Consider the following 26,056-nt stretch of genomic DNA (forward strand, 5'->3'; position numbering starts at 1 on the left):
GTGGATTGACAGCCGCTGGCCCCGCCCAGACCCGTGTGACGGACAGCAGTGGGCGGGGCCAGCGCCGCCAAAGGCACGGGGGCGTTTTCGTGCGGGTTTGCGGAACGGGCCGTTGCGGTGAAGGCGTGATTGAGGTCCCGCGGCTAATCATCGTCCCCCTTTTTGGGGCTGGAGTGCGCGGCGCGGAGCAGCGGCCGGGGGTAGGTGATCTCTCGCATCCGCTTGGAGCTCTGCATGAACGGCGTCAGCGTGCGTGCGGCCGGGCTTTGCATTGATATTGCCATTGTCGCCTCATCTGTCCTAGCCTCTCTCCGCTTGTGGAGGGTGGGATGGAGGCAGACAGATGGGGGGGTGATGACAAAAAAAAAAAAAAGGCTCTTGTCTAATCAAATGTGTTCACCGCCTACGGGTAGCGTATAGATCATGACACTTCAGTCGGTGCGTTGGCAATGTAAACGAGGACTATGACAGTGTTGGTGGGGGGGGGAGGATGGGAAATATCAATGAAATCGGTGTCAGTTTTAGTTGTTGTCATTGCATGTCAGACTGTTGTGGGAGAAAGAAATAGCAGCCTATTGCAACAGAGCTTGCAGAGCAGCAGCAGCAGCAGCAGCAGCAGCAGGCCTGCTCTGTTCAAGTGGCCATCAGCCTTTCTAGAATTTGTTTTAAGATAAGAGATGACGACAAAAAAGGGGGGGAGGTTGGTTTATGAAAATGTAGGCTAAGCCGACAGGACCTGAGATTTTAAATCTGTGGCCTAAAACATCATCTCATCTTATCTGAAAATGTCATGCAGGCGAGGTTGCCAGTGGCTTGTCCTGTGTTTGTAAGATTAGATTGTCATCTCTGGGGGAAAAAAGGGGAAAATGGAGTGGAGACAGGTGCAGGGCCAAGACTGTTATTTATTAATATATAAAGCAGTAGTGCCATGATAATAACAGCATGGCCTTGGACTTTCACACACACACACACACACACACACACACACACACACACACACACATGCACACACACAGTGGGATTAAAAGAGAGATAATTCACAAGCATTTGCTATAAGACTTGTGTAAAAAAAAAAAAAGAATCTGTTGCTTTCGAGTCCGGCTATGTTCAAAATAGATTTAAGTGCTTTTCATGCACAGGGCTCTAAACTGCTGCCACAGTGAAAACCTGGAGACTTTACTTATTAATAAAGACTACTCGCAGGATACTGAAAAAAGCTCTTGTGCATGTGTGCGTTCTTTTTGTTGTTTTTTTGTGCTTTTTTCCCCCTGGGTAGACCTAAACTCGCACGTCCACAGTTCTGTATGTGTGAATGTGTGTGATGTGGTGATGTCACAGCTTTGTTATAGGAACAGAGAAGCCTTGTGTCCTCATGATTAATTCATGTCCAGCTGCGGGATAGAGACAGAAGCAGCCAGTCACACACAGACAGGAGCACGTACTTAAAGGAGGCTGAAATAAGTAACTACCGGTCTGGTAGCCAAGGAGACAGGGGGGGAGACAGGTTCGTCACAGAAATGGGTGGCGGGACGAAGGAGCGGCGAGCAGAGAAGGAAGCAAGGGGATCATCATCATCATCTTCTCCGTCTGACGAGCGCTCATGCCGTGGGAGGAGCAAGAGTGTCCTGCCCGGAGAGAAACGCATCTGTTGTGTGGCTCCTCTGCATCCTTCTCCGGCTCCTCTCTGAATGTCAAGCCCCACTGAACAGAACAGGCTCCAGGTCGTCATGGAGACAAGAGCAGACCCCCGCTGGAACAGAGGCAGGTAGTCAGTGTGGCTTGGCTGGCCTGCTGTGAGCTGAGGCACGCCCTCTGCTGTCCGCTGATTGCATCAGGCCCATTGGGGGTGTAGGGTGTGTGGAGGGGGGCTCAGCTAATAGAGCATCTGAAGGTCTGAACGGCTTTGAATGTGAAACACTGTGGAAGTGATGGCTGCACACAGTGCATTAGCTCTGGGGACGCACTCTCCGCGCGGAGTGCTGTATTTCAAGACTCCGCTTTAGGCATGTTCTCGTTCTGTTGCAGAGGAGACTGAGTGCATCTACTGTACCAGAAATACCACGTTCACGGCCGGGGAACGTGTAAAGAATTAATCCCCTTTTTATTCTGGACTTTTTTATGTTTTCACGTACAAGAGTTCCTTTCAGCGCCTTCTGTCTCATTGTCCTTTTTCTTGTTTCCCTTTCAGATTTTTTTTTATACATCCCATTAACCCCTTTGGCATCTTCCTCATCTTTTTTTTTTCTTCCTCTCCTCGCTCTGCCTCTTCTCCTTTCTACCACTATTTTCCGCCCTCTGTCGCTTTCCCAATCCCACTTCCTCTGATCTGTGTCCTCTCTCTGCCTCAATCCCAGATAATTCCCTCTCTGTGGAATTGGAAGATTGCAGCAGGCGAGAGCAAAAGAGAGATTATACTACCAGATTAGTGGACAGGAGCTGCAATACATAATCTCAGCACACACACACACACACACACACACACACGATGCCACCCTCGATCTCGTGCAGACACGTGGGCCCACGTGCACAAAGCATTTGCCACATGAATAAATGCACGAGCAAATAATCAGACTCTTGTTGTTTTTGTTGTTGTTGTCGTGAAACAGCTGTTTAACCCTCTCTCTGTGCCCTTTGACCTGCAGGGTGATGAGCCATCAGCCACTGGGGGGCATCTGTCCTCTCCCGCGACTTCTTCCTCCTGTGAAGCTTATGGGATAGGAGTGCGCGTGTGCCCCCCTTCCCGTTACTGCGGCCCCACTGGAGTCATTCGTGCCAAAGCTGAGTTGCGTCGAAGGAGCGGAGATGGGCAGCCCGGGCTCCGAGGTGGGTCCGGCCGGGCCGGGGGAGCCGGCCTCGGAGACCCTGTGCCCCGAGTGTGGCCAGATCCACCGCAGCTGGGAGAACCACCTCTTCAACTACCGCCTGGAGGTGGACGACGACCTGGTGTGCCACATCTGCCTGCAGCCGCTGGTGCAGCCGCTGGACACGCCGTGCGGACACACCTTCTGCGCCCGCTGCCTGCGCAGCTTCCTCCAGGAGAGGGACTTCTGCCCGCTGGACAGGACGCGGCTGCAGCTGCAGGCCTGCCGCAGGTCCAGCATCCTGGTGCACAAGCTGCTGGACAAGTTGTCCGTGTCGTGCCCTTTGACCCCGGTCTGCTCCCTCAGCATGCCGCGGTGTGACCTGGAGGCACACCTCAAACACAGGTAATGGAGCTCACATGCACAGATTCAAACACACACAGATCAAACACTTTACAGACAAGCAGTGTTATGAGTCTTATACAAGGAATGTTGCTTTTCAGGCAATTAATTAAGACAGGAAGGAGTTTGACCTATGGGTGAAAAGATTAGTCAGTTAATCTCTTAGTTGATTGACAGATAATGAATCGGATACTGATTTATTGGTGAAAAGTATGTTTTCATTCATGTATAAATGAGCTGAAACTCAGAATCTGTGTGTTTCTACGGCAGCCCGGAAGGGACAACCCGAAAACTGGCGTTTGCCAGAACACCTTGCAGTTTTTACGCTATCTTTTCCAAGTCACCTGAAGGCCACCGTAGTTCACTTAGCTGCAACCTGCAACCTCACCACTAGATGCCGCTATATCCTACATGCATTTCCTTTAAATTCACACACAAAAATGCCAACATATCATTGGTCGTGGCTTCTCGGAAGTGAGTGAATTGCATATATTTGGGGGCGTTTCATTGTTGGATAGAAAGAAATCACTTTAGGTTCTTGGAATTTTTATTTCCCTAACTATTAATTTATCAATTTACAGAATAATAACTCTACTCACCTTTGTATAACTTTATAAAGCTGCATTCAAAACCCCTCCAGGCTCACGATTGGCTTGTTTCTGGCACGAACCTTTAGAGTCACAGCTCTCAGTCTAGAGCGGTTCGACTTACGCCGCCGTCCTTAACCCCAACGCCGTCTCACACTTTGGCTTTTGGCCCATTTGGACCAGGTGCTGCGAGACCCTGAGGGGATTATGGGGCTGTATAGGTCATGTGACAGGAGGGGGGGATTAGTGGTTCCCTACCCGCAGTCATGGGTTGGCTGACCAGGAGCTCCATGTTCTCATTCTGCAATCATGCTGAGCAACTTCAACACCAGAGACCTTTTTAACCATTTCTTCTGTGAGACAGCCAAAGGCAACCCCGGCCTGTGGTGAGTTCGGGAGGGTTGGGAGTCAGCCTGACTTTGGGATTCACTGGTTTCCTTCACTTCTCTGTGTCTTTAAATGTCTTTAAATGTCTTTCTTACGTTCTCTGTCGCCCTGGTGTTTAACATGGAGTGTGTGTATTTGTGTGTAGATCAGAGTTGCCATAGAGGATCCAGGTTAGGCTGCGTTTGCTGTTGCATTGGATGGAATCTGTGTGAATTTGACATATAAGGTGATTTCAAAATAAAAGCCACAGAGCTTGGATAATATATGAGGCATATAAGCAAGTTACTTTGGATGGGAGCAATCCTTTGGTGTACATTTGTAAAAGCTTTATTGATTTGAACTTAAATACAGTTAAATTCTTGTCAGATGGAGTGTGTCACCAAGGCGTCGTCCGTTGGTGTGTTGATGCTAACTTATTGACATCCTCGCCGTTAAGTCGACAAGACCTTCGTTAATGAGCTCATGCTAACAAGCTATCGTGTACGAGGTGTTAAAGGCTTTTCTGAGTCAGCTGTTTTTACAGGAGACCCCCCCCCCCCACACACACACATAACTTATACGTATACATTTAACTAGTATGTAGCTGCAGCCCTTTAAACTTTATTTGGTTTTAAATCAATGACATGAGCAGAAGGGTTCATCCCAGGAAACATCTTGTCGTCTTAGGAGAGATCAAACGAGGTGACTAACGGGACATTCTCTAGTAAAGATTAAACCTCTGGGACCTCATGGGGGTTTCAGCGCTCTCCTCTCCTGCAGGTCTAAGATAGTAACAGGAGCCGAGGGAGGGATCGCTCACCGGGTCTGAGATTAAAAAGATGCCACGGCGTTCCACCTTAAGGTGGGCCGGTTGATCTTATTAGTGAGATACTTGAAGTCTGTCTGTGAGCTCAAACGGTCCAAAAAATGTACCCGGAAATAATCAGCCAGAGTGGAATTACATCAGGCCACATAGCATTAAAAGAAGCAAAGGATTGTGGGATATCTGTTTCCCCGTGGTCCCGGAGGAAGTAAGTAAAGAACAGAAGCGTGTAAATAATTCAGCCCCGCTCATAGCCGCCACTTACTGTAAATGCTTAAGAGTCAATTATGGGTGAGACCGCATTGATCCCTTGAGTCCGTCTGAGTTTATTTTTAATTGCCTTTCAGTTAAGACTTTCTATTTGTGGGCGGGGACTCGGTCTCCCCCGGAGTTGTGCTTTTCATGGAGAGAACATCTCGGGAGTGGCTGGACCTGTTCTGTGACTGAGCCGTAAATCATTAACCAATCATTTAAGTCAGTTAGAAACCTGCCTTTAAAGAGTATTTAAGGCTCTGTTTTATATCATATAAAATGAATATCTTAACGTTGGAGATTATTGGTTGGTCGAAACAAGAAAACATGAAGAGTAATTGATAGTTTGGTCAATTATGATGGACGTTTTCACTTATTTTGTAGTTTTGATTAATTGTTCATAAAATAAATAATTAGGAAAAATGTTTTTTTCACCGCCTGAACATATAAATAAATATGTTTTACATTAAATGTACATGATGTACACACAGGAAGGATATGTACATATACATGCCCTACATGTTAATACATGGTCGCCCATAAAGTTGGAATAATTTGCACCAAACGAATGTTATGCATGAATTAATTTCACCTGGGTGATTGGGAAACATAATGAAATATGATTGCACCTGGTTAAAGGTGATTACTGATGCATTTAAACAGGAATAAACAGAGGATTGTGTCTGAAAACTAAATATGAAGGAATCCAGATTTGCAGCAATGTTCTCAGCTCAGCCACCCTCTCCTACAAAACATGACTTCCCTGAATCCCTCCCACCCTGACCTCTGACCTCTAAGGAGCGGGAGGCACTCAAATAGAGCCTCACATTAAATCCAAACTGATGCTGAACCTGGTTTTCTCTACACGTCAGATGGACTAACAAACTGACGCCTGTTGCTTGGTGAAAGGTGTCCCGGGACGAGGTGTCAGCAGACCAACGTGGACGGCCCGCGATGTGAGAGCGGGGACGAGCGAGCCATGGTGACCAGGTCGCCCGGGTCGCCCGGCTCCCCGCAGACGGACCTGAGGGACCGCACGCCCTCCCCTCCCCCCGGACCCAACAACAACAACAACACCAACACCACCACCACCACCACCACCACTACCAGCGGCGGCGGCGGAACCGTGTGGACCGACGACGCCGGCCTCGACAACCCCGCCTTCGAAGAGAGCACGGAGGAGGAAAGTGAGTGGATCCACTGGATCTCTGTGAAGTCAATGAGAAAAAAATGACAAAATCTCCATCCATGTCTTCTTGTGTTTAGGTGTGGTGGGGTTGGAGTGCGTGGTCCCCAGGGTGAAGCGGCCCCTCAGCAACCCCTGCATCCACCTCCTCCGCTCCGTCAGCTCCACCTCCTCTGGCTGGGACTGCCCCGAGTCTCCGCCTCTCTCTGCTGAAGAGGGTATGACATCACTTCCTCCATTCAACCATCTTCCTGAATGTTAGAGATCTAGAGATGTAGTGCAGCTTCTAGACGTAGACGATGTAATGTGATTTGCGTGTTGTTCCGTGAAGGCTGCGTGAAGCTGCCCTCGCTTCCTGAAGGGGAGATAACTGCCATCGAGGTGCACCGGGCCAACCCGTACGTGGAGCTGGGCATCAGCGTCGTCGGGGGAAACGAGACGCCGCTCATCAACGTTGTGATCCAGGAAGTGTACAGAGACGGGGTCATCGCACGAGACGGGAGGCTGCTGGCCGGGGACCAGATACTACAGGTAAGACTCAACATCATTTATCATTCCTGCAGCTTTTAGGAGCTAAAGAGTCAAATATGTTTCCTTATATTTGTCTTGAAGGCATGCTAATATCAATTACCCAACAAAAAGATTACCCACAATTCCCTTTGGCTGATCTCCCTCCCAAGGTGAACAACGTGGACATCAGTAACGTCCCCCACAGTTTCGCCCGCTCGACGCTAGCGCGCCCCTGCACCACGCTGCAGCTGACGGTGCTCAGGGAGCGACGCTGCGCCTCCCGGGCGCCTCCCTCCTCCTCCTCCTCCTCCACCCCGGCGGTGCCCCACGCCCCCTGCTCCACCCCGGAGGGCGCCCCGTCCAGCCCCGCCACCCTGAGGATCACCCTGAGCAAGAGGGACTCGGCGGAGCAGCTGGGCATCAAGCTGGTGCGGCGGACGGACGAGTCGGGGGTGTTCGTGCTGGACTTGTTGGACGGGGGCCTGGCGGCGAAGGACGGCAGGCTGCGGGGCAACGACCGCGTGTTGGCCGTCAACGAGCAGGACTTACGCCACGGCACCCCGGAGCAGGCGGCGCAGATCATCCAGGTGAGGAGGCGTCAGGTCATCACGAGTCATGTAAGAGAGAACCCTCAAATAATCTCTCCTTACTCTTACTCTTCCGTAGGCGAGCGGAGAGCGAGTCCACCTGCTGATCGGCCGGCCCACCAAACCCACCCCTCCTCCTCCACCAAAATCAAGCTCCACCAGAGACCTCTACTGCCTTGATCACTTCCTGCCTAACCACAGCTTGACCCCGAGCCCCGTGCCCGTCCACCTCTCCCGCACCAGCACTCACAGAGTGAGCAGACCTGTGTTACATGAGTGTCAGTGAGCGGCTGGTGAGTGTATGAGTGACTGAACCTCTGCCTCTGTGTGATGACTCCCAGGACCTCTCCCAGTGTGTGAGCTGCAAGGAGAAGCACATCACTGTGAAGAAGGAGCCCCTCGAGTCCCTGGGGATGACCGTGGCGGGCGGCCGGGGCAGTAAAAGCGGGGAGCTGCCCATCTTCGTGACCAGCGTCCAGCCACACGGCTGCCTGTCGAGGGACGGACGGATCAAACGAGGCGACGTGCTGCTGAGCATCAACGGGCAGGACCTGACGTACCTGAGCCACGGCGAGGCCGTGGGCACCCTGAAGGCGAGCGCCGCCTCGCCCTCGGTGCAGCTGCGGGTGCTGGAGGTCAGCATGGTGGAGGAGCACGACCACGACGAGCTGCTGCCTCACACGCACGACAGCGACTTCGATGCCAACTGGTCGCCGTCGTGGGTCATGTGGCTGGGCTTACCCAGGTGAGGTCATCACACATAGACCTGGATGGATAGATCCATCTTGGTCCGTCTCTCCTGTCCGTTCACCCCCTGGTCTCCTCTCCTCCTCAGCTACCTGCACAGCAGCCACGAGATCGTGCTGCGTCGGAGCCACCCGGGCAGCTGGGGCTTCAGCATCGTCGGGGGATACGAGGAAACCCACGGCAACCAGGCGTTCTTCATCAAGACCATCGTCCTCGGCACGCCGGCGTACTACGACGGCCGCCTCAAGTGAGTGATCACGTGACCTTCTGTGGCTTCTGTTAGTTACAAATGTGACCTCCAGTTGCTGCTTGATAAGAGTGGCGTGATTATAGGCCACGCCCACTCAGTGCATTACAAAGACTTCTTCTTCTTTTTTTCCTTGTTAACTATTTACTTTAGACGTATAGCTTTAATATGAATCACCTGCATGATGATCCTTAAAATTCAGTGAATAAGGTTTCCTTTTTAGACTGATTTTTATGGGCGTGGCCTTTCTGCTCCGTCATCAGTATCTTATCTGTTGTCTTAATGCAAACAGCAGCCAATAAAACAAAGCTGGTTCTGTTTGACCTCTTCTCTGTACACATAAGAACATGAAATCATATGAATATAAAACAAGCCAGGGGAACTCCATGGTCTGTGTTTCAAAAGCAGAGAACATTTTGTTTTAATTTACAAATAAACTGGGAATATATTTCATCCATCGGTCCTCCTTTCTCTGTAGCTTAAAAACATTAAAATATTGCATCGACCACTGTTGAGAAAATCCAAAATGAATATACATTTATTTTTTACCAAATACCTCAATGTCAATATTAATAAAAGAAAACACGAAGACATTATCTCGTCTAATATCACAACATCAATATAATATTGATATATTGCCCAGCCACGACCACTAACTTCTGAATTAATTAAAAGACGGGTCTATTGATATTCTTTATTTTTCCTAACAATAATTTTATCCTATAAAACCACTGCATTTTATTTTGAGTCAATCATAAACCATCCTGTTGCTCTAAATGTGTATTAATCCATGTCTGAAAAAATACCCAACAAAGAACCTTTTAAAAATTATCATTTTTGTGACCATTTTTTTTTATTTTTTTTACAAAATTTACATTATGAGGAACTAACAATTGTTTTTCATTTTGATTGTGCTGAAATTTTCCTAATTGAATTATCTTTGGTCTCTAAAATGTCCATCACAATTGACCAAAGTTGATGTGCTCATTTTATCTGATTAATAGTCAAATATATTTTTGAGATTTTAGAATTTATTCCATTTGAGATCCTAAAACCAAATATTTTTAATTAAAATGTACCTAAACATTTCTCAAAATTGTTGCCAACCCATTTACTATCAATAAGTTGACTAATAGTTATAATTAATGGGAATTAACAAAAATAAGTTTGCCAGCCTCATCTTATAACTGTATTTCCAAGCTTCACCGTCACAAATGTCTCCTTATGTTCCGTAGAGCCGTTTTAATCGGGTCCTGTTGATAACCTCCACAGGTGCGGCGACATGATCGTGGCCGTCAACGGCCTGTCGACAGCAGGAATGAGCCACTCGGCGCTGGTGCCCATGCTGAAGGAGCAGCGGAGCCGGGTGGCGCTCACCGTGGTCTCGTGGCCCGGCAGCCTGGTGTAGCCGAGCCAAGACGCCGAGCAGGCTGCACACACCCACCCAGAATGTTTCTATATGGGGAACGACCTTGGCCAAAGTGAACTGGTACACTGCTACTGTACATCGCGCCATAAACGGGCTTCAATCCAGGACCAAAAGCATTCAGAACCATAGTAGACCCAGCAGGACCACGCCTGTCCAGACCGGATCCAGACCGCACCACGCCACTCGACAGACTGCTCACACAAGAAAAGAAAAACAAAAAAAAAACGCTGCTGTGTTCATGTCATCAGAGTCCAGGGCTGCATTCAGGTGGATGCATCGTTGCAGGTAGAGGTAGAACATTTAAAAAGTCTAAAAAAGTAGCTCCGTGATCCGTCATCTAGGATAACCGACCTGTAAGTCACTTCAGAGTTTCTGCAACACCAGTGCTGTATCCAGCTGAATACGCCTCAGGCCTTATTAGAAAACCTGCCGCACCCTGGAGGGGGCTCAACTGCCTCGAGGCCTCATCACCATGACAACCAGCTGTCCCATCAGCTGGAGTTTTATACATGTTTGAATGTGTGTTCCGTTTGATTAATAAACATTTCCTCCGAAAAAGGAATAAATGGCTCTCCGGCGTGCTTTCACCCGCTAGGGAACAGTCTGCTCATTAGTCCGAAATGCTGCTGTATTAACGAGACTTTATTTTCAAACAATAGATCAAACAAACAGAAAATGATTTGCTTCAGCGTTAATGAACACAAAACGGAACTCTATCAAGCCTCATGATTTGTCATCCTTTAAAGTTGTGTTGCGCAGCGTTTCAGCGAGCTTCCTGGTCGCCGCTTCATTGGCTGCAGCCGCCAGTTTGGCCCGCTGTTCCACGTGCCAGGGCTGGTTCTTCCTCGGGTGCAGTTTCTGCAAGAGAATAGATGAATGCATGAAGGTGAAGATGTAGGAGAGGAAGTACAAGACGCTGACAAGGACACATTACCTTCACTTTTTTCTTTTCGGGGTCGTGCACCACTCCATGTCGCCACAGGCTCTCCTGATTAACAATGAGAGCGGTTAGCATCTACACTGTAGCAGCAAAGTAACACAGAAAACTAAATAATCTCACAGATGGTGTCAAACCACATAGTTACAGTTTTTAAATATGTGCTGCAGCCTTATAATGAAGGTCACGCCACTCAAAACACTGAATACACACTTTTAAAATGTCAGACTTGTGCATCTTGCCAACACAAAAGTGATAAAAGATTAAAAATGAATCCTTAAATAATCTTAATTAATCCTTACAGAAATGTCTAGATAACACACTGCAAAGAAATGCTTCAAAAAAACACCACAAACTAAATTAAAGTCGCCTCATTGGAGTTTTAAAGCATTAAAACAAGCAAAAAGTCAAACTATGAGGAAGACTGAATCCCAGTACTTTGATTTCATATTAAAAACGCAGGTTTACCTTCATGGGGAAACTCTTCCCACAGCCGGCATACGCACAGCTGAAGGGCTTCTTGCCCTCGTGGTCTCCCAGAACGTGACTCTCCAAGTTGAAGCGACGGGTGAACTCTTTATCGCATCCCGTCTTGGGACACGGCATCTTCCTGCGGTCCTCCGAGTGGACGCGCATCTCATGCTGGTGCAGGAACCAGCTATTGTTAAACAGCTTTTTGCACTTTTCACATGGCACCTTGACTGAGAGGCAGGAAAAACAAAAACAAACGTGATGCAACAAAAAACAAAAAACACACATTCCAATATGACAGTCATACCTTTATGGTCTTTTCTGTGCTTCAGATATTCCGTCCACGTCTTCCCCTGGAAAGGACACGCTTCATTCTCACAAGGGTAACCTGCAGCAGAGACGCTTCAGTTAAAACATAAAAAAAAAAAAAAGAGAAATCAAAGCCTTCTGGTCGTCACACACACCTTTATGCACCTTCTCATGCTGCTTCCGTTTTCCTTGAGAGGGGAATTCCCTTGTGCAGCCACTGAAATTACAACTACATGCAAAACAAATTAAAGAAAAAAGGAAGATTTGAGGTGACCAAGAACATGCAAGTTTCATTTTGCAGAAGTGTCCACTCACGTTAACAGCAGGAGCACTTGGTGTTCACACATGTGAGCTTTCAGCTGGTTCCTCTTCTTGAAGTCCTTCCCACAGCCCTTATGGTCACACTGGGAGAGAAGGGGAGCAAAAACAGCACATCACAGTGAAAACCCTCAACCTACTTACTTTAAAAAAAGAGGGGGGAAACTTCAGGACGTTTGTACCGGATATCGCTTCTCCTTGTGCTGGTGAACTCGAGCCATGTGGTTCTTCATGCTGGAGTTTTTGACAAAGGCCTCGGAGCATCCATCAGCCAGACACCTGGAGAACCGGAGCAGGCTTCAAATCAAAACGGTTCATTACTCCCAGGTCATTAAAACGGAATATAGTGGCTTACTTGTGTGGTTTCTCCCCACTGTGATTGAGCTCATGTCTGGTGAGTTGATAACGAGTGCAAAAGCTCTTGTCACAGTTCTCACAGGAGAACGGTTTCTGCAGGTGAAAGGGAAACAGTTTGATTTAAGTGGACAACCAAACCAAACTCGGCCCTTCCTCGTGTCTTTCGGGCTTCTAGCCGGTCACTTACCAATCCTGTGTGTTTGCAAAGGTGAGCCTCTAGCTTCCATGACTTACTGAACGAAGCCTCACAATCAAAAAAAGAGCAAACGAAGCTTTTTTGACTTTGCAACCTCTCCCCCATCTTTAATATTCAGATGTCAGATGTGGTGTTGTGGGTCACAGACGAAAAACGAGTAGTAAAGGGGCAGGACACTTACAGGCCTACAACCAGCAGCTCACCTGTGCTTCATTTATCTTATTGGAACGTACCAAGTAGAGCAGGAAAAGGGGGAGGTGTCCTTCTCCACTGAGACGGGAAAATAAGCACAAAAAGAGAGATTTTTTAACGACAACTAGATGATTATTTAGGCACGTGATTTTTAATCGTGATGGCGCTACTCAAACATTATAAAGTCTGTGACTGTTTCCTCCACGTTGATTGATTCGGGCTTTAAAAATGTCACCGAGGCTCCTTGCAGCTGGTTGTGTGTCCCTATCTGCTGATCTGCAGGGGGAGAGAGGCGACTGTCTGTCTACATTAATCACACACACACACACACACACACACAGACACAGACAGACAATTTACAGCACTAATCTTAATCTTATCAAACCTCCAATATTGTTTTCTGATAGGTGTGATTTACTGTTGTCAGAAAATAGTCCCGCACTGAATGTAAATCTGCCTTTTTCTCAACCTCTCATGCTATTTATTTAAAGAAGAAATAATAATAATAATCACTGTAATTAATCTAATTCATGAGACCCACAGATTTGCATTAAAGCGAGCCTGAACTTTAGCGGAACAGTAGCCACCGTGGCTACGAGCTGCAATTACAGGATCATATAAACGCTAAAACTTTGGCACGAGAAGAGTCATAAACTCAGCAAAGTCACTCAGTAACTGACAGCAAGATCTCTGTGAGTCAACTTAACATCACCCAACATTAGCTGCCGCGAGCTAAGGGGTCACGCCGGATCAATTAAGGCTAACATTAGCCACCATGAGCTACCTAGTGGTCACAACAGACACATAAATCGTCCTGGATTGTCTGTTTATGAATCTTTATTTCTTCTTCTAAACGGACACACACTGGCTTTTCTACGGGACTCGTACAGGCAGACACACTGACACTCCGATAAGGCTATCTGCCTGTCCAAACACCAGAGATCGCCCTCCGAGCACATGCCATGCTCTCGTGTGAAACCTTTGACTGACTCTGGTGAATGAGGCCTATTGAGAGCCTGTTGGGCGTTACCTCGCTGCCCTCCCACGCTTCAGGTGAGCATGCCTGGGTCAGCGGACAGCATTATCAGCCTCCATCAGCTCTTCTCATCCGGTCCACCTCTGCTGTCAGGGCCTGGATCAATACAGCTGGCCCAATATCAACATATATGACCCCCCCCCCCCCTCTACCAGTCTCTGATAACCACACAGACTCTATCACCCCACCTATCACACACACAGATACAGCCTCCACTCTGTTTGGCCTGCAGTGGGATTTCCTTGTGCCTTTGTCAAAGCTCCAGGCCTTTCCCAAACACACACACACACACACACACACACACACACACACACGCGCACACACACACACACACACACACACACACACACACACACACACACACACACACACACACATCATGTGGGCATACACTGTCACGCCCAAGCTTTCAACACAGTCACAAATATTACTCTCAAGACCATTTTTTTCTTCAAAGAGTAGGAGAGTGAGGCCTTCGGGTAAAAAAAAAGGAATTTAAAGGGTCAGTTCACCCAAAATTATGAGAAAAAAACGTATTTTCTGATTAGAAATGAATAAGATTGAATGTGTGGTGGAATTTGGAGGTAGTTGTAGTTTACTTCAGGGTTTAATGAGGGAAGTATTCTATGTTATTTTACTCCATTATATTAATTTTTCATGAGAGTTAGGTAGGTTATATAAGTGTATGTTGTCTCTTATGTACACTGAGCTTTATTTTATTGTCTAATCTTATTTATTTATTTGCTTCTTACTCGCTCTTCTTAACTCTTGAGCTGTTGTAACGGAAATCATCAATAGTTTATCTTATCTTTTAAATGAAACCGTCCCGAAACATTTATATAAACATTCACTAACAGTAAAGATACATAAACTTTTCAAACTTTTCATACAAACCTATGATCACCATAAAATATAATTATAAACATACTTTAATTAGCTCAACGAAGCCCTGCAACAACGATGAAATCATGCTAAAACATAATATCACAGCTCGCAAAAGTATCAAGGGACTTTATTTTCTGTAATATATTAATATATTATGGAAATTATCATACATATAATATTAGAACACTTTAATATGATATATTGAGCACATTGTGCTGTTAAAACGTTAGTTTACTTGAAACAGGAACATTTATTTCCCTGATTAAACTCTTCATACAGGCACTACTTCTTCAGGAGGGGGTCTGAGGAAGTCCACGTCCACGTCTGTCCATCTGGACCGACACCTGTGTGTTTGTGTTCACCAGACATAAGTGTGAGCAAACACCGAACCCGCCCTTTAAATTAAGTGCCAGGCCGCTCTGATGATTGGGACATTTCATAATGTGTAACATTTCCACACACGAGTCCTCTTGCATCAGCGGCGTCCAATTATCCACCGAGTGTGTGTGTGTGTGTGAGTGTGTGTGTGTGTGTGTGTGTGTGTGTGTGTGTGTGTGTGTGTGGTTAATATGTAACACTGCGGGTCGATACGGCTGCCGGCTGCGCTGACAGACTCAATCTGTGTGTGTCAAACATGTGTGATTAAGGAGTTCACAGTGCTCCACGCTTTTATCCACCATCCTCCTCCTCCTCCTCCTCCTCCTCCCTCCTCCTCCCTCCTCCTCCTCCACCTCCCTTTCTCCCTCCCTCCCCCTCCTCCTCCCCTGCTTTCTCCCCATGCTCTGTTTACTTTCTTCTTCCTTCAATCAGTAACTTCCATGAGTCAGTGCCACACACACATGACACTCTGCTGTATCTGTGAGAACACACACACACACACACACACACACACACACACACACACATACACACACACACACACACACACACACACAGGGGTTACTGTAGATGTATAGGCAGGGCTTCACTATGAATTCATAAAAATTGGTAATATGCATGATGAATTTGCTTTAATTGATAAGTGTTTAACCTTTTGGTAATAATATAATGAAAAGCCGTTCTCCTCATTCAACAACTAAACTCAGATCAATACCAAGGGCTTCGGCTGCCGACCCGCTCGCTGATTGATGGCGTTTAGTTTTTCCATCCGTTTGTGTTTTTTCTTCCTGGTTCTCCTCAGGTTGTTGGATACTTATTACTCCTGTCCTGATAAGACCTGCGTCTGACTTCCCTGACCTCGGGGCCTGCGGGGTTAGGAGGGTGAAGAAAGACAACCTCTGCAGGTTTATCTCACACACTATTGCACAGGAGGAGATTACAACATGCATTCAGTGTCTTTCTCTCTTTCTCAGGAGGCTCCACTTCCTCCACGGGATACGGGGAAATCTCATCTATCCAAGGAGATATGAGTGATGCCTCCACAGAAATTAAATTCAAGGACTGGTTCACTCACTCTCTCTCCCACACCCACACACACACACACACTCACACTCACACACTCACACACACACACACACTCCTGTCAGCTGCCTCCTATCTCTGCAAACGGGTCCTAATTCGTGTAAATATTGGGTAAAGTACTGAGGTGCGATGAGATAACCTATTTGTCACATAACCAGCCAGCCATTCAGCCTCCACTGATTAAAAAGTACACATCAAGTGGCCCACACACACCATGGCAGTTCTCACACACACACACACACACACACACACACACACACACACACACACACACACACACACACACACACACACATAATGGTTGACATATAGATTTTATTTTTATCCACAGGAAAAATACGAAATAAAATAATGGAAGAATTTCACCAATAAATCAACTTAAATAACAACAAAGGTCAGTTTGTTGCAGCTGATGATACAATTAATAGAGATAAAAGTTAAATGACATAGTAAAAAAGTCATAATTGGATTTCAGAAGTGGAGTTTGTGTGTCTATAATTCCTATTTTGATTCAAGGGAATGTTGAAAATGGCAGTTTTTGACGAGACAGAGCTAAACTATATCAGTGGATATTAAACAGCAAAGAAATACATACTGAATGGATAAAGACTCTGTCCAACATGTGTATGTGTGAAGTTGACTATAAACTGTACATACAGACGAGTAGGTCAGATGATATTTATTTTTTTATATATGATTTATGGACTGTACATTTTTGCAGTCCCGTAAAAATATGCAAAGTTGTAATCTATAAAGCTGCAGTGACTATTTTGGTGTTAAATTAATGACCGATTACAACAAAATATGGTTCACAATTCCATAAAGTACTGTTTTGATCACTAACATCCCAGTTCAGTATTCTACAGTACGGTTGGTTGTTCAGCAAGGGGCCTCATGTTCGGTCCCGACTTTACACATATTCTGGTGCACACTGCCACCTAGTGGTCAGTAGAATGTCGACCTGTTGCATCCACTCCACGAGAATAAGACTATATTATTCCATTTCCTTTGTTAATCATTAAAGTGACAAACCTCAAGTCCATATGCAATTAACCCCGTAACATCCTGTTTAATTGAATTTCCCCTTTACGTACATTTTAAGCATTTATGTCAGTGTCTTTGTTGAGTTTGTGTTCAAATTCTAACACTAATAATTAGTATGCAAGAAAGAGATTTAGACTTCATTTAACTTTAAGTACAAACTGCAGACTGTCCTGAGAAAGTATGCACTGTTCATTCTACGTCACACCAGTACATCTTGAACTTTGACCCTCTTGCTCATATATAGAGTGAGGAGGATTGTGGGTGAGAACAGGCAAGTAAAAGTACAACCATTTGCAGTAGATCACCTTATTTTTGGCATACTGCATTTGTACTAAATCTTTTTCTGCCACATTATAGTACAGGTTTACTATGTTCCAAAAGCAAAGTTTAAAGTACCCAATTTGGAAAGCAGTGGGGTTTTTTTTAAGGCTGCAACATCCAGAAATATTGTATTTGTCTTGAACAGAATTTACATAATGGCAACAGACATGTCGCATGTAGTGAAAACTGCAACAAAAGGCAGGATAAAGATTCAAGTTGCCGTTTGAAAATGTGTATCCACACTAATTTAACAATCCCAATCAGTGGAAATTAAGTGAAAACGTGATAAAGACCTTTAGTAGTGTCATGAGGCTCATAGGGCCGAGGTCACTGACTGATCAGGTGAAAGTGTGAGGAGGTAAAATGCTTGTGCCACGTGTGCCGGTCACTCTCAGATCGTCGGTGAAATGAAAAATGCATTTGATTTCATTTATCAATCAAAGGAGGCGGATCATCACCGAGTGACGGCACATCGCGACACTTCGCACGTGAACCCGATTCTACGAAAAAGGTGAGAACAGACGACAAGATGACGAGCAGCGTGTGTACAAATGTTTTTATTTGGGGGGAGCGCTCTATGCCATGAACTCGTAGGGGATGGGCTCCAGCAGCTGTGGCACGTTTTTCTTGGTGCTGACGAAGTGAGCGTCACGGGGAGGAGCGGGCTGTCGGGACGAGAAAGGAGGGAATTATTGATAAGCAATTAACATCAACCAAAGAAAACAGACAAAAGTGTTCATATTTAACAAGCATTCCACTTTGGTTGCTTCTACACCCTTAAAATTAAGATTAAGATTGAAATTGTGATCAAACTAAAACCAGAAGGCGACAGTAAAAATCACTGCAACCATAACAGCCCAATTCATTTCAATAAGAAACATATGTTGCATCCTTTCATACCTGTCTCTTCAGTTCAACCCAGGTGCCCTTCTGCTTGGCCTCCATCTTCTTGCCCTCGTTCTCTTTGACGCGCTGCAGGAAGCTGTCCCTGCTCTTTGAGTGCTTCACATGCTCAATACGCACGTTAATCCTCTTGGCCAGGATCTTTCCCCTGAGAGAGGCGAAAAAAAGTTCACGTCAAAACACAGAAAAACCAAAACCCTGACAAGCAAACCGTCTGCAGTCGTCTCTGCTGTCTCCTCATAACAGCCCCGGGTCAAACAGGAGTTTGATTGGGGTGCTTGAGGATTAAATACTTTCCCCCACGTGAATGACCACTGAGGACATGAACAATCCTGGTGGCAAAGTGATGATGGGGTTACATCCCTCCTTCTAGATCAATGGTAACATTTTCCCATCATCCCCCCCCTTTAGAAGAAACGTTTTCACATATTGTTTGTGTTATTTATATTCCAACGTCATAAATCCAGTGGCTAAACCGAGTTAAGGCAACATTTACATAATTTGGACAGCGTTGCTTGTGCGTTGGAACCGGAGAGTCGTTGAGCTTCAAGAAGGCACAACAAGCAGAAACATTCAGACCGAGCCAAACCAAAACAAGAATAGCTCGTTAGAAAGTCAGACAGGATCAGAAAACCGTCTGGTGCAGTGTTTCCCACACTCTGTCCTCCACTACAGGAATATTTGAATATCACTGAGAGCTATCGGATTTCATACGCTGGCACATTTTTTCCCCTCCTTCACCTTAAACAGACTATGGTACACAGGGAGTTACAGAGGTAGATGCACTTAAATGTCACAAAATAAAAAGGCCACTTGCTACTTACTTGACCTGCTTATTGACAATAATGCCAACAGCATGTTGGGTTACATTGTAGACACGTCCTGTCTTGCCATGGTAACACTTGTGAGGCATTCCTTTCTGAATGGTACCTGTGCCCTGCGAAGAAAAACAGCATGTTACCATCATTCAGCATGCAGTATGGAACCGAGAAGTGTTTCAAAAGGTCCCCTTAATTTAGGTAACGCATTAATTGGACTCCACCAAATCCTACAAATGTCACTGGAAGCTCTCAAAATCCTGGAAGATCATTGTGTTAAAGTGGACAACCGAATCAAAATATTAAAATTCCTGGAAATCAAGTTTTTGGAGTGGACTACAATAACTTCAAAGACAACTCTGTCATGTTATTCTGTGAATACATGGTTACCAGTAGGTGAATAAATCCCTTTCTATACAAAAAGGATCTGCAGACATACCTTGATGTCAACGATGTCGCCCTTCTTGTAGATGCGCATGTAAGTAGACAGAGGGATTGGGCCTGTGAAGCAAATGCAACCAATTAACTTGTGTTATATCACGCAGATCTGATCTAAGAGCCAGATTTCCTACAAAAATATAGAAATATAAATATGTGGTGAAAATTGTGTACTCACCATGCTTGCGGAAGGGCCTGCTGAACATATACCGGGTCCCCCTCCTCTTGCCTCTGGTGTTCGTCATGATGCCTGATTACTGGAGAAAATACACTTCAGTTAGTCATGACAGAACATTTATATATTTAGAGCTTTAACATTTAATATTTGTTGTGCTGACGGAAGGTGGCACGTATCCATAAAAATAAAATCTACTTCATTTCAATACAACACACAATAATGTCTCGATGGCTTAAGTGACAACCCATAAATAACTAAATAAAGGGCTCAGACAGAAATGACCTGTGAGCCAGCTGGATGACAACACGGCAAAGCCAGTTTATTAGCTTTATTAGCTAAACCCTAGTTCATTACAGAGTATGAGAAAAGATGCTAACGTGGAGGCTAGCACATGTAGCACTAGTCAGCTATGTTCGTGCGCTTTTAGTCTGCGTTAAATAAAAACTCGGCCTAACATCCACTACACACACCGCGTTTTAAGCTGTATAGCAGCGGGTTTGACTGGGTGTTAGAAGAAAACACCGTCTCTGCTCAACGTTCCGCTGCCTCAAAGGCCCGCATGGAGAGCCACGCTGCGCCTCCTGCTCACATTCAACCGACAAATATCACTAAAATGTGACGTTTTTATAGGCTTAACCAACCCGCCGAGATGTACTGGAAAACTGAGGAGCGTATGCGAGTGGAATGATGTGCGAACGATATGATATTAAAGTAGAAATATCACATTTAACGCGGAGAGGATCTTACCCCCGGTCTTGACAAGATGGCGGGTACGGCGGAAAGAGAGATTGGAAGACCCCCAAGCTCCGCCTTGTGAAACACAATTGAGGCAGCCCGCGATATCGCCTGAATCAAACGAAGGAGGAAAAAGAAAAAGAAAAAAAGTGGTCAACGGACCCGGAGTCAGCTCAGTCGTGAATCACAATGGAGTATCGAACCGCCGTTTCGCTGGCGGAGCTGGTCCTAGATCGGTTATGATCTATAATGCGTCTACATTTTTGTTTAGCGTGTATCTCAGTCTAGCGACAAGAAAGGGAAAATATATGACCGCGCGAAAAACATTAATTGTTAGTAGGATTTGTTTTCTTTAAACAACTGAATCAGTTTTATACTTTCGTGAGATGGTGCAAACGCCTTTCACCGCTATTGATGATACGCATGCGCACAAATCAGCAAGGCAAACCCAGTATTTTTTTAACGTTTTGTATACTTGCTTTATCAAAGATTATACATTTGTTTAAATTTAGGTTCGTTTTCCTCCGAAGGTTGAATGTGTGACGCCACGAAGCCTACGAAGAAGCGATCCGCTTTACTTTTACCGTGATAAAGCGAAGACGGAAGCAACGGGCGGTGAACGCTCTCGTTTTCTTGCGCTGTTGGATCTTTCCGTTGCGAGCTCAGCAGTATCGCCTGCCTTTCCCCTCACGAGGGGGATCCAGCCTCGTCTTGTCAGCGCGCGGCGGCGGTTGAAGATGGCGCTAGCCGAATGGAAATCCTAATGACAGTCTCCAAATTTGCCTCTTTTTGTACCATGGTGAGTGCGCGGCAGTCTCGAACAGGCATTAGTCGGGCTACACGTTGACAGGGAAACCGTGTCTGTACGCCGATTGGCTTTTAAACCGTGTGATTATTTTATTTAAAAAGCAGTAAAATCTGGATGTCTCTTTGCTAGCCAAGCCGTTTTCCCGTCCATAGCAACACCCACTCGTCTTCTCCGGTCTGGTCTTGTTGTGCCAACAGCAGCAAATTATCCCCTTTTTTTTAAAACTCGTACATTGACGATTTTATGTGGTTAATATTTATCGCAGCCCCCTTCGACACAGTGACAGTGCACCTGCTGCAGCTGGGGGATTCGCTGCTAACTAGCTAACGCGAAGGTAACTTAGCTTAGCTAACGTGAAGCTAAAGCAGGGTGACACCATGCTAACAACTGCAACACGGCTGGTTAACGGACGTTAATGGGACATCCGCAGTATGTGTAACTTAGAGAAACCGCGACGGGGGCGGGGGGACAAACCGCTAAGTTTACGTGTTGGCCTTTACCACCCGACATTATTAACGCAGGCAATGACGACATGGTTTAACATTAGCTGCGCAGTTGTGCAGCCGCTATAGGTCCATGTCAACTCTGCGGTTTACACATTGCATCGTACTATTATTTAAAAAAAAAGAGGCGACGCGTTTCTGCACCAGCCCATCACTAACGTATATTTGCATTTGATTGTTTTCTATACGGATGTTTTAAATTGTGTTATCTTGGTCAAGGTTGAGCTTAAAAGCGTTTTTTTGTGTGTGCGTTTATTCTATTCAGGGACAACTCAGCCTACATACCAGTTAAAGAGGATGCATGTTTTTAGTCATAAAAGGGAAACGAGTATTAAAATAGTTTCGAATCACCCTTTCGTTTTTTGTTTTATCCCTGCATTCAATTCCAGGGGAAATTCCAAGTTCCTGCTGTCTAATTTAGCATTTTCTTACTGATTCACTATGTTTTTTTTTTTTTATTTTGTCATTGTTTTCATCAAAATAATAGCCTAACTTATAAAAATAAATGGTCTTTTTGCGCTCTATGCATTTATAGGGCGCCAATGCCTCTGCTCTGGAGAAAGAGATTGGATCTGAGCAGTTTCCGGTCAATGAGCACTACTTTGGCCTGGTCAACGTAAGTGGATGATTTGCACGTGCAGATGTAGTGCTTTGTACACATCTCCATCCGACACTGATTCAACTGCAATCCATGTGTGGTTTTTATTTATTTGTATTTTTTTAGTTTGGAAACACCTGCTACTGCAACTCGGTGCTGCAGGCTCTGTACTTCTGCCGGCCGTTCCGGGAGAAGATCTTGGCGTACCGCAGTCAGCCCCGGCGGAAGGAGAACCTGCTCACCTGCCTGGCCGACCTGTTTCACAGTATTGCCAACCAGAAGAGGAAAGTGGGCGTCATACCACCCAAGAAGTTCATCACGCGACTTCGTAAAGAGAATGGTGAGAGGAAACGACTTGAAACTTGAAAGCAGAAGAAGATCTTGAAGACTGTGGAACACTCTTATTCTCTCTCTCTCTCTCTGCACCTTCTTCCTCCAGAGCTGTTTGACAACTACATGCAACAGGATGCCCACGAGTTTCTGAACTACCTGCTCAACACCATCGCAGACCTGCTCCAGGAGGAGAGGAAGCAGGACAAGACCAACGGCCGCCTTGCCAACGGCACGCTGGACTCTCAGAACAACAACAGCAATGCCACGCCCGCTCCCACCTGGGTCCACGAGATCTTCCAAGGCACTCTGACCAATGAGACGCGCTGCCTCACCTGTGAAACGGTGAGACGCCTCCCTGCTGTTCTCACAGGAGGGGGAGGTTTAAGTGACTTAACTCACAACAACTAGCGTGTGTCACCAGGGTCGTGTTTAAACATGTTTTAGAGTCGGGCGGCCCTGCTGCTGACTGGCGGGATTAGTAACAACGGAGGAAGCTGCTTGGCACAAGTTCAAGCGAAGCTCTGGTTTGTGGTTAGTTTCTGTCCGTGGAAATGCAAAACATGTTCTAGGTAAATACAATAGAACTGCTGGCTATATGATTATCACTATATTATTATCACATTCCAAACTCAGGCTGACTCATTTGTCTCGTGTTTGAGTTGCTTTTAGCTTATGTTACTGTCCCGTTCTCTCTGCAGATAAGCAGCAAAGATGAGGACTTTCTGGACCTTTCTGTGGATGTAGAACAGAATACCTCCATCACACACTGCCTCAGGTAAATACACATCATATAGAGGGAGAGCTGAAGCAGGATTGGTAGTTGATTGACAGAAAATTCTTTGTTTCCAGCATCTGAAAGAACTATTTTTAGATGTTTTAAAGACCAAATGATTGATTCACGATGCAAACAATCTTAATCGGATGAATCTATAACACAAAATGCAGAACTAGTGAAGAATTTAGTTAAAAAATGTTTAAGAGAATGCTGTCTTTTGAATTTAAATAATTAATTTTGTAGATGTGCGTTGACTAATCCTCTCCTTGTGGCTCCTCTCAGAGGATTCAGTAACACGGAGACACTGTGCAGTGAGTATAAATACTACTGTGAAGAATGTAGGAGCAAGCAGGAGGCCCACAAGAGGTCAGTCTCCAGGTTTCTATGTAATGTGTGTGTTTTAGGTGTGTGTTGATGCGTTTCTCTGTGTGGTTGGGTATGTAGATATTGCGTCTGACTCTAATCTCTGTGTCGTAGGATGCGTGTGAAGAAGCTGCCAATGATCTTGGCTCTGCACCTGAAGCGCTTTAAGTACATGGAGCAGCTGCAGCGTTACACCAAGCTGTCCTATCGCGTCGTCTTCCCCCTGGAGCTCCGCCTCTTCAACACCTCCGGGGACGCCACCAATCCCGAGAGGCTCTACGACCTGGTCGCCGTGGTGGTGCATTGTGGGAGGTGTGTAGACGATCCCGCAGCCAGAATACCACGCCTTAAAACCTACACAACAACCACAGATGTGCAGACAAATCACAGTTTGAATAATAAAATTACTCCATCAACTAAACTGGGCAGTTTATACAGGATACAGAGTTACGTTTCATTTAATCAACATATTTTTGCCTCATTTGTGCACATTCCTAATGAGTTTTTCAGTGTATTTTAATCAGAGCTGAACAGTAGAACAGTACTCGGGCCGGAGCTCGGCTCCAGCGTGACCTTTTGTCAGATTCGGTGAGTGCAACACTAGAGCAGCCTTCGCCTCCGTCAGCACTCGTCTGATTTAATCAGTCGTTCCGTGCTCGCCATGTAACATGTCTTTGTTCACAGCTGCACACATTTCACACACAAGTGTTTCCACCTAACAGGAAGGTCAGGGAAATGTTAATCAGTGTTTAAACACTCGCACAGGCCTGTAAAAGGAGTTTAATCAGGCGGGGATGAATTGGAAACAGCTGTGAGTATGTGCGTAGTTAGTAGTAGTAGTTTACTCTAATGCCGTGCTGTATTTCTTTTCAGTGGTCCAAACAGGGGTCACTACATCGCCATTGTGAAGAGTCATGACTTCTGGTTGCTCTTTGACGACGACATCGTAGAGGTGAGAGGGCTACCTTGTGTCAATATGTTTACATTCATTGTTCACGTTATTTTCTGACTTTATATCGTCTTTCTGTCCTCGTAGAAAATCGATGCGCAGGCCATCGAGGAGTTCTACGGTCTCACTTCTGAAATCTCCAAGAACTCCGAGTCAGGCTACATCCTCTTTTACCAGTCCAGGGACTAGAACGTGGCGTCTTAAGTGTTTCCGCCACAGAACGCGGGAGGAGTGCTCTGTTCCGTCTTTATGGGGGAGCGGTGACCACGAACGCACCACGGCAGCCCACGCGGTGCGCCGCCTGCACCCGCGCAGCTGTATTTAATACTCGTGCTTTTTCGGCGCCGCAGCTCAGCCGCGGAGGTTCCTCCTCCTTTACCAGCTGTCTCTCCATCGCCTCCATGTCCTCCCTGCTCCCCCTCCCCCCTCCGATCCCCTTCACTGTGGCTGGACGCTGCTGCTGCCTGGACAATGAGACAATGATGAATGAAAACTTGTGTCAAGATTGTTTTAAAAAGACGTTGAATGAGGGTTGTACAGATATGGGTTGGTCGTATGAGTGGCATATTAGGGTTTTCCTTGGGTGTGGGGTTGAATGGGTATTTAATAATTAATTTGATGTAAAAAAAATAAATTGGCCTGGTGTCTTCACCCCCTCCCCCCCGCACTGTTATTCTGCACTGGGATTACTGGGAGAGAGCGGATCATACTTGTGATCAGACGTAAGGATGGGTGGGGCGGTGTGAGTATCCTACTTATTGGGCACACTGGGGTTGTGTATTTCTAAAAATGTACAGAATGGTATTTGTATAAATATAACAAGAAGATAATATTGGAAATTGTTAGACCTTGAGACGATGTATTAACACTATGGTGCACTTTTGATACCGTTTTGTAGGTGTTGGCGAGTTTAATGTGAGGGTTTGCTTGATAAAAGGCCTGTTGTAAAGCGATCATTTTCTGTTTTAAAGAAAAAGAAATAAAGCCAGCAAGATTGAGGCGGCGTGTGCTTTTCTTTTCTGTCCTACAGGTGCGCACTGATGACTCATAGGAGCTCAGCGTCGCCCCCTAGCGGCGTTACCTGGTACCCCTTGCTTCTCCCACTGCAACACAAGCTATTTCTAATCCATTCAGATGCAGAAAGTAGGAGCTTTTTATGGGGGAAACGCACACAGACATTAATGCTCAACA

The 26,056-nt window shown here is 45.9% G+C and overlaps 4 protein-coding genes across 5 annotated transcripts; 2 read left to right on the forward strand and 2 right to left on the reverse strand.

Moving 5' to 3' along the window:
• Positions 1-59: 59 nt before the first annotated feature.
• Positions 60-10,500, forward strand: lnx2a (ligand of numb-protein X 2a). Of its 2 annotated transcripts, none has more exons than XM_084033725.1 (10): positions 60-200; positions 2,643-3,206; positions 6,141-6,418; positions 6,498-6,635; positions 6,749-6,948; positions 7,098-7,514; positions 7,594-7,767; positions 7,856-8,259; positions 8,350-8,508; positions 9,781-10,500. In XM_084033725.1, the coding sequence occupies exons 2-10, from the start codon at positions 2,803-2,805 to the stop codon at positions 9,914-9,916; spliced, it is 2,310 nt and encodes a 769-aa protein (XP_083889851.1). In that variant the 5' UTR covers positions 60-200; positions 2,643-2,802; the 3' UTR covers positions 9,917-10,500. The 2 variants fall into 2 exon arrangements, with proteins under 2 accessions (XP_083889851.1, XP_083889852.1); XM_084033726.1 differs by lacking the exon at positions 60-200 and adding an exon at positions 1,483-1,761.
• A 160-nt stretch (positions 10,501-10,660) lies between these two features.
• On the reverse strand, positions 10,661-12,630 carry gtf3ab (general transcription factor IIIA, b; the record flags this gene model as incomplete). Its single annotated transcript, XM_084033734.1, has 9 exons — positions 10,661-10,795; positions 10,872-10,925; positions 11,343-11,575; positions 11,653-11,733; positions 11,810-11,883; positions 11,970-12,058; positions 12,155-12,251; positions 12,328-12,422; positions 12,517-12,630. The coding sequence occupies 9 exons, from the start codon at positions 12,628-12,630 to the stop codon at positions 10,661-10,663; spliced, it is 972 nt and encodes a 323-aa protein (XP_083889860.1).
• A 5,399-nt stretch (positions 12,631-18,029) lies between these two features.
• rpl21 (ribosomal protein L21) lies at positions 18,030-20,626 on the reverse strand. The gene is made up of 6 exons (XM_084033739.1): positions 20,549-20,626; positions 19,802-19,880; positions 19,625-19,686; positions 19,192-19,304; positions 18,365-18,515; positions 18,030-18,129 (listed from the first exon to the last, which is right to left on the reverse strand). The coding sequence occupies exons 2-6, from the start codon at positions 19,866-19,868 to the stop codon at positions 18,040-18,042; spliced, it is 483 nt and encodes a 160-aa protein (XP_083889865.1). The 5' UTR covers positions 19,869-19,880; positions 20,549-20,626; the 3' UTR covers positions 18,030-18,039.
• A 548-nt stretch (positions 20,627-21,174) lies between these two features.
• Positions 21,175-25,864, forward strand: usp12a (ubiquitin specific peptidase 12a). The gene is made up of 9 exons (XM_084033729.1): positions 21,175-21,335; positions 22,383-22,463; positions 22,572-22,785; positions 22,885-23,120; positions 23,477-23,553; positions 23,836-23,919; positions 24,031-24,228; positions 24,790-24,868; positions 24,953-25,864. The coding sequence occupies exons 1-9, from the start codon at positions 21,288-21,290 to the stop codon at positions 25,052-25,054; spliced, it is 1,119 nt and encodes a 372-aa protein (XP_083889855.1). The 5' UTR covers positions 21,175-21,287; the 3' UTR covers positions 25,055-25,864.
• The last annotated feature ends 192 nt before the right edge of the window (positions 25,865-26,056 follow it).

Source organism: Eutrigla gurnardus, assembly GCF_963514095.1.
Source record: "Eutrigla gurnardus genome assembly, chromosome: 18".
NCBI lineage: Eukaryota > Metazoa > Chordata > Actinopteri > Perciformes > Triglidae > Eutrigla > Eutrigla gurnardus.

Excerpts from the sequence above, each read along its gene's own strand:
- usp12a (XM_084033729.1), top strand. The coding sequence starts at position 21,288 with ATGGAAATCCTAATGACAGTCTCCAAATTTGCCTCTTTTTGTACCATG. Across the intron at positions 22,786-22,884 it reads GCGACTTCGTAAAGAGAATG|AGCTGTTTGACAACTACATG; the intron begins GTGAGAGGAAAC and ends TTCTTCCTCCAG. Across the intron at positions 24,229-24,789 it reads GTGGTGGTGCATTGTGGGAG|TGGTCCAAACAGGGGTCACT; the intron begins GTGTGTAGACGA and ends ATTTCTTTTCAG.
- rpl21 (XM_084033739.1), bottom strand. The coding sequence starts at position 19,868 with ATGACGAACACCAGAGGCAAGAGGAGGGGGACCCGGTATATGTTCAGC. Across the intron at positions 19,687-19,801 it reads CAGGCCCTTCCGCAAGCATG|GCCCAATCCCTCTGTCTACT; the intron begins GTGAGTACACAA and ends TTTGCTTCACAG. Across the intron at positions 19,305-19,624 it reads GCGACATCGTTGACATCAAG|GGCACAGGTACCATTCAGAA; the intron begins GTATGTCTGCAG and ends TTTTCTTCGCAG.
- lnx2a (XM_084033725.1), top strand. The coding sequence starts at position 2,803 with ATGGGCAGCCCGGGCTCCGAGGTGGGTCCGGCCGGGCCGGGGGAGCCG. Across the intron at positions 6,636-6,748 it reads GCCTCTCTCTGCTGAAGAGG|GCTGCGTGAAGCTGCCCTCG; the intron begins GTATGACATCAC and ends TGTTCCGTGAAG. Across the intron at positions 8,260-8,349 it reads ATGTGGCTGGGCTTACCCAG|CTACCTGCACAGCAGCCACG; the intron begins GTGAGGTCATCA and ends TCTCCTCCTCAG.